The sequence below is a fragment of the Culex quinquefasciatus genome, chromosome 3 (genome assembly GCF_015732765.1).
Source record: "Culex quinquefasciatus strain JHB chromosome 3, VPISU_Cqui_1.0_pri_paternal, whole genome shotgun sequence".
NCBI lineage: Eukaryota > Metazoa > Arthropoda > Insecta > Diptera > Culicidae > Culex > Culex quinquefasciatus.
This window is the reverse complement of record NC_051863.1, coordinates 9,891,369-9,899,282: the sequence shown is the minus strand read 5'-3', so window position 1 is coordinate 9,899,282 and position 7,914 is coordinate 9,891,369. Positions and strand designations below refer to the sequence as shown.

The window sequence follows — 7,914 nt, the reverse complement described above, 5'->3', positions numbered from 1 at the left end:
TCCAAAGTTTCGTAGGTTTACATGGGACTCCGAATTATCGAATAAAAAATAAAACTTTTTTTTTGCTTTTGACACTAAATTCGGATTCTGCGAGCCCATTATAGTCAAAATTGAATGGTTGATTGTCTTAAAAATTACCGAATGCACATTCTCAATGTTTCGTCACCGCCATTTTGTCCGGCATGTTGGATTTATAAATTTTTAATCAAGAGAAGATAAAAGAGTTCAGGTCATATTTTAGCTCGTCATTTTTTTTGTGAAATCGTAGGAAACTATTCAGAAGCGAAGCTTCGGATTCAATAATTCTGAACTGATATGAGTATGATGAAATATTACAAAAACAACAAAATACAGTTTGCAAAAAAATTTCGATGACATATGAAATATCAGACTCTTTTTGGGAAACGACTCTTAATACATGTAAAAAGTAAAGCAAAACGAGCATTCTTTTAAAAATCTAAGTTCAACAGGTCACCTCAAACGGTCAAATTGAATCGAAAGACCTCAATAATACCTGTCTAAAGCGACTATACCTGCACCGCATTCCACCTTTAAAAACAACATTCTTCTGCAACAACATGCACCCACACCACCTCACACGTGACTCACCCGCCGTTAATTGAAAAGGTGTGTCTACCCTTCCCTTCCCTCTGCGGTAACCCTTCCCAACCAACCCACCTTTCGTTGCTCACTTTGCTTTGCGTTCCAAACTCAAGAATGAACACAAACATCACCGCTGACAGGCGCCTACTTCGCTTTAACTTTCCAACGTTGGCAGCGCGCTCCGTTTCATTCAAAACTTCATTCACACTACTACTGAGCTGGTTCATTCATGCAACAAGAAGACGGCTCAGTCACAGTTTGAAGGAGTGTCGTCGAGTCGTCGGGGCGGAGTGAGTGTGTCTGATTGGCGTGCGTCTGGAGGAATTTTGGAGCACCGAATTGTGGGACTTGATCGAGCGTTTGCCGTGCCTTAACACCATGTCCTCGACCATCGAGAAGAACGAGTACCCGAAGGCATCGAGTAAGTGCGGCTGAAAATGGGTTTGTTCCGAGGGGGGGAACTTGAACCTCCTCCACCCATCAACTTGGCGACATAAGTTGGTGGTGTTGTTGTTGTTGGCTGCGGATGAACCTGCTAGGTGGTACACACCTAGTGGGACAGTGAAGACTGGATGAGTTTGAACGTTGAGTCGTAAATGCTTATGATCAATTTCAGATGCCTTGGTACTCGGCGCAATCCTGTCCTATGTGGCGTCGATCTTCCTGATGATGAGCTTCTGCTCGCCGTACTGGATCGAGTCGTACTCGGAATCGTTCAGTAGCTTCAAGAACATGGGACTTTGGGAGTACTGCTTCAAGGACTTTACATATCCGTACTATCAGTACCCGAGACTGTTCAACGGATGTCACCACATATTCAGCGAGGTTTGCCTTGTCAGCTCGTAACTTCAACCAAACAATTTAAAACCCACTTTTTTAGGAGTACTACGTGATCCGCGAGTACCTGCTGCCGGCCTGGTTGATGGTCGTGCAGGGCTTCGTGACGATGGCCTTCCTGCTGACGTTCGGCTCGTTGATCATCATGGCCTGCGAGCTGGTGCGATGGCCGCTGAAGCTGGTGCTGCGGTACGAGTGGATGCTGACCACGGTTTCGTTTGTGGGCGTTGCGTCGTCATGTGAGTATGAGGGCTATGAGGGCAACAGATTCCGATAGGAACGCTAATGGTTCTGGTTAATTAGTTCCTATAAGAATTCTGGGATCGATTTTAGCGAATACATTTGTGAAAATTCAAAGTCCCATCCAAAAGAATTTCGAATTATGCTCTAAATCAAAGAGGAATGTGAGCGAGGGATTCAAACTTATTCAATTTTAACAAATCATCAATGCGGTAAAATTTACGTAGTAGGCCTGACCACTTTATTGTACGAGATGCGGAGTGACGGTATAAATTCCTTCCAAATTCCAAGACTAGTGGTCATGTATCTTGTCTTGGCTCTGAAAAGCTGTTTGACACGTTGCGTTTACCACGGGATTCATATTGACGTCCTCTGGATTGTTATTCCAGTGCGCGGTTCAATTGATCCACACTAGGGATGTCGTTTCACTAAAATTACAATTACAATTACAATTACTTGGGCCGAGCTAGGGAAAATTTGAATAAATTGCATTTTGAAGACTTAGCTTTATTTACAACTGCACGAAATATTGCTAAATTTTGTCAGTGTCAAAATCGAACTGATGCCATTTGACATTTTTGGGGTCATTTTAAAGGCAAAACCTCAGAACTGCTCAAATCTTCAATGTTATATACAGGGATTGAAAAGGATCGATTACTGACAGAAATTTCGTATATTTGACTGAGCTCGGGAGCCAGCAATCATGCTCGTTCCGTCATGACCGACACGATGCTCGCATGCTCTTTCTCTTTCTTGCTTATGCGGGTACGTGTGGTGACAGCAATCATTTGAATGCAGTCATGGGTTAAGTGATCGAAATTTCGGTATAATTCAAACGAACGAGCTCCGCGCAAATGAATGAGATGATGAGAGTCAAATGACTGTATGAGTGACTCTTTGCGTTACGCTAACTCGTTCGGATGTGTGTGAGTGATAGCAGGATAGCAAGCTCAGACGGACGTAGCGAAAACGAAAGGCGAGCTCGGTCAACTTTTGCAAAAAATAACGATTGTCCATTGGCATTGATGTGTGCATAAATAACACTTAAGTGCTTATAACTATTGATAGGGTTGTCAGATCTTCAATCTTTTGAAATCGTTGGAAAGGTTTTTTGATTACCTTTCTAACAATGTATGACATGACATTCTCACAAAAACCACCCTTTTTACAATCTTCCGGACTTTTGTTAAAATCGTTTTTTTAGCATAACTTTTGATGTACTTAACTAAACTTTACAATTTTCAATAGCGACTTATGGGACCCCAAGACGGATCGAATGAGACCAAAATGGTCCAAATCGGTTCAGCCAGTGCCGAGATAATCCAGTGCAAATTTTTTTGATCAACGTCCCACCACACACACAGACATTTGCTCAGAATTTGATTCGATATGTATACATGAAGGTCAAATAAAGAATTTCGTTTTTCGAGTGATTTTATAGCCTTTCCTCAGTAAGGTGAGGAAGGCAAAAAAACGATCGGAGTTCAACAAAAATCTTTCGAAAAGCAAATTATTCCAGGTTAAAAACCTACTTTTTAAGCGTTTATCAGCTCGAATTAGAATCGTTTTTGAAATATATTTAGGATTTGGCTATTTGAGTACTTGGGATTTGGGCTCAATTTTTCCATAGGAATAATAATTCTTGAAAAAAGTACTTTTTGTTATAATGTATTTAAAACATATTTCCTTAGCCCTTTAATTTTTTTTTAAAATTTAGTGAAGGGATAATGATTATTATGGCCATACGAAAATTATAGGCTAGTTTAGAAATTTTTGATGAAATATTTACAGTTATCAGAAAAATCCGAATGTTCACATTTGGCGAATCCTAACTTTACAAATAATGCCAGAGTTTTTTTTTTCAAAATATAATTTAATATCAAGGTTGATGCGAAACACAAAATGACTTATTGATATCTAAAAATAAAATTACATCGATACAGTGAAATTAAACATACTTAAAATTAAAAAAAGCTAGAATATGAAGATTGCTTTGCCCGAAAGAAGATATGTTAATTTAAATTATCTTGATAAGGCTTTCCACCAGAGCTGAAAATGTCAGGAGTCCTGAACCAAAAATCGGCGACGCATACACGATTTTTTCAGATCCATTCACTGAACAGCAAAACCGTGACATAAACAAACCCGACTCAGTCGTGAGTGCCCTAGCTCACTGAGCAGCTGCAATGCAAGGCAGTAGTCTACCAACGCTCATTCGACGTTGCACGCACACACATAAAGAAACAAGTTTTTACACAAAAAGTTGGTATTTATGCGTGGAAGTGTAATTTTGAATATAAGTTATGGTTGTTTTAAGTGTTTTGCACAGTCTAGAACCATTCAATTGTTTAAAAACAGTCAAAATAGTGTTTAGAGAGGATTTTACGAGTCAGTCATACGACACGAATTGAGTGAGTGTAGCTCATTTTTTCACGTCTCTCATTCTCCAGCAGACGACCAGCACGAGTCAGGCGGCAGTGGTTGAACGGACACAGTAGGCTTACAGTCACATGCTAGCAGTGAACTAACATTTTGGTTTGCTTCATGTGTACGCTGGGTTGGAAACATTTTGCAGGCCTGCTTTCCACTCTTAGAAATAATACATAAATCTAATATTTAAAAAAAACTTAAGTTTATCAATTTGTATTGCTTCTCTTAATTCTAATTATTGGATTTTTTGACAAATTTAAATTTAAACTTTCTGGATAAGAACATTAGCACATAGGTGGAACTTAATTTCAAAAAGAGAGAATCGTACGGTCCTGCCACTAGCGGTGGAGAGCTACAACAATTAGACAAGATTTTCTGCCAGATGGGATCGAGGGGTTTCAAAACTGTGTAAAACATTAAGATTTCAAAATCTATACCCCTCGTATATTGCTGCCCGGTGAAACTCTGGTATAAACCTGTCAAAACACAATTAAAGTAATCCATGGATGCAACTGGGACAGTCAATCAAAACGATTGACAAAATAAATAAAAAATGGTTGGATATGGAATAATCCTTAAATTTCTTTAGATATAATGCCGTTCAAATCATTTAAGTTTATTAAACCTACTTATAAGTTTTCCATATTGGTTTCACGCAAGTATAAATCTAACAAAATTTGTGTAGTTGCTGCTAATGTTTTTGGTGATTGGTCATTGGACATGTACTATAGACAGTCGTGTTTCTTCAAGCAGCTTGACGGGATCAGCAACTTTTCCTATGTGACTTAAAGGAAGCTTCTACAATAAGATTTCAGTAATATTACTTTGCTGAAATGGTTTAGTTAAAAATACCTCTCAGCTGCGATTAAATAATAAAATTTTTCGCATCCGTAAGCAGAGCTTGATTGTTTACGTTTGGTTTCTGTCTATCTGGTGTAGTGAAATTTCATTGGTCAAAGGATGCCATGACAATGTCGTGGACAAAATCCTTATTATACCACTAGACAAATCTTTCCGGGCCCACTTTTTGAGAGAGAATTTGTACGGAGTTCCACGTATGTGACATTAGTAAAGCATAGGTTTATTTGAACTTGAACATCGAACATTGTTATAAACAATTTCGACTTTTTAAAATGTTTTTTTGATCAGTTCATATAATTTTGCTTCAATAATTATAACTATAAAATTTTCCGGGAGTCTCGACCAAATTTCGCGGGAATAAAGAGGTCCTTAAAATTGTCGATTTCCCAGAGAAACTTCAAAAAACTAATAAAAACGTAATAACAAAAAAATAATCAAATTAAAAGAGATAACAGATGCTTTAAAAGTATGTTTTGATTTTTTTGACAAATTTGCCATTCTTATAAAATGGTTTAATCTATTTTTTTTAGAAAACAGAGTAAAAAAAACCATGGCGCACGTGGAAGGAAACAAAAGTTTATTGGTATTTAAATTTGAAAAGTTAAACAACTATATCATACACAGAAAAAATAATGTAAATTTGGAAGCTGTATTTTTTGAAGGTTGAATATTACCTCTTTTATGATGTAATTTTACCTCAATTTAGACTGAAAAAGTGACATTACACCAGAAAAGTGGTAAAATTACACATTTCCAGAGGTAAAATTAAAACTTTTTTTCTGACATAAAATATGTACCCCTTCCCAGATGTAATATTACCATGATTTTTTTTTCTGTGTAACATAAAAAGGCAACATTGCGCTAAGGTTTCCAAATCGGGTTTCCCAAGCTGTGAATTTCAAGAACCTGGCCACTCAAATACTCAATTCGTCAGTGTGCCCTCCGAGTAGTGTAGCTGTAAAAAGGAGTTGAAAAGTTTTTTTGCGAGACTCAGTTTTCAGTGTAACAAATTGAATCAATACAAAACAAAATGTTTATTTGTTAGAAGGTGAATTTCAGGATTTTCTGAAGTTATTTTTTTAAAGTTTACATAAATTAATCATAAAGATTAGACTAGGTTTCGTGATTATAAAAAAACCTTTAATCAAAAGTTAAACATAGATTAATCAACACGTATTTTCTGTTTCTTTCCAGCATTCTTCATGTTCTTGGCGGTTGCCATCTTCGGTGGAAATGCGTACCGTCGCGATTGGCTGATGTACCCCAAGTTCAACGTGCTTTCGTGGTCGTACGCCCTGGCCGTGGTATCGTTCATGATCCTGGGACTGGCCGCACTGCTGCTGTACCGGGAAGCCAAGAAATCCTACGAACTTCGCCGGGAAGCCAAAAATTTGGTAATGCAGATGCAGATGCACGAACCTGGCTATCACCCATCGCACCACACCAGCCGAAGCCTGCACAGTGGCGGATACATATAAACTGTTTTTGTCCTTTGGAACAGTCTAATCTAAAACTCCTTATGTAACAATGCTAATCGCTGACCATTTCAGCAAAGGAAATAATTATCAAATTACGCATACAACGGTAGATGTGCTTCGAGAAACACACACAAACACAAAAACAAATGAACACACATTCTCACAATCATTAACTGTAAAAGACACGCAATTTGCACGCAGGGAATAAACGAAACAAGCAAAAATCGCCCAAGTCTCCTCGGCAGCAGCAGCAGCAGGTTGATATTCCAATCAGAACTTCTTCCATCACCTTTATCACTTTTATGCAAGGAAGGACCAATCCAACCACAGTGCTGCTAGCGCCCGCGAGGGGACGTAAAACACTGCACTAAATGTGGCCTTAGACAAACAAAAAGAAAAAAAACATCTTTGGACGCGAGGTTAATTAATACTTCGTCCTGTTTTTAATGTTCGCCAAGCGTAAAACCAGAGGGAAACTTCGAACTTTTCCAATTTTACTACACGATACATTTACAACATATACCTACTAAAACATGAAATCAATTTCCACAGGAAAAAACACACAAAACAAATCCAATTAGTAGTTTTGTAGTCATTTTCGGTAGATTTTACGACGTGCCCATCCGGGTTGCGTCACATATCCGTAAAAAATCGTACTTTATTAGCAATCTTTGGCGTTCGATTTGCAATTTTTTTTTAATTTGAGTCATCTCGCGCGACATTCCGTCCTTTTTTATAAACTGTTTTCGAAATAAAAAAAATAACTAATAAGATAGTTAAGTTATTAATTTTAAGCTTTGTTCAAAACTTACACAAAAAGACAAACGAAAGTATTGCGATAAGTTGCGTTTTGCACTTTAGATTGTTCTCGATTAAGTATTTACTTCCAAGAATCTCGAATTAGTTTGCCGTCCAATTTATTATTAACGATCGAAAATACGAAACACACAAACAATAGCATCGGACATAATTAGTTGTAGACAACAATAACTAGGGAAGCATTTTGAAGCGATTTATACAAACATATACACACACACTAGAGCAGGAAATAATCCAGGATAGAATCTGAGCATGTAGTTTGTACACCATTTTTATAACGAGTCGTATACACTTATACCCCCTCAAATGGAAATAAATGTTGTAGAAAGTAAAGCAGAATGATTGAATGTCCTTCGAATGTTGCCCACCTCGACGTTTGTTTCCGCGTTTGAATATTCCGATCAAGATATGTGTCAAACTCCAAAAAAGTATCGAAAAGTATCACTTTTTGATACAAGTGCTGAAATGTAGAACTTTTCAGCATTATAATGGGTGCTGAAATTGTAGTTTATGCAACAAGTTGCAAAAAGAGATTTTTTTTTAGAACGAGTCGAACATGATAAATACGACGAGTAATGAAAAAAATAAGTTTTGCAACGAGTTCCATACAACATTATTTGCAATTCCGAAAAAAACCCTTTGAAAA

The 7,914-nt window shown here is 37.6% G+C and overlaps 2 protein-coding genes across 3 annotated transcripts in view; one reads left to right on the top strand and one right to left on the bottom strand.

Annotated features, from left to right (window-relative positions):
* The window catches only part of LOC6048873 (pseudouridine-metabolizing bifunctional protein C1861.05), a 402,385-nt gene that overhangs the window by 15,241 nt on the left and 379,230 nt on the right, over positions 1-7,914 (bottom strand). The window lies entirely within an intron of this gene.
* LOC6043885 lies at positions 828-7,601 on the top strand. Its single transcript, XM_001861432.2, has 4 exons — positions 828-1,024; positions 1,220-1,428; positions 1,484-1,679; positions 6,166-7,601. The coding sequence occupies exons 1-4, from the start codon at positions 982-984 to the stop codon at positions 6,447-6,449; spliced, it is 732 nt and encodes a 243-aa protein (XP_001861467.1). The 5' UTR covers positions 828-981; the 3' UTR covers positions 6,450-7,601.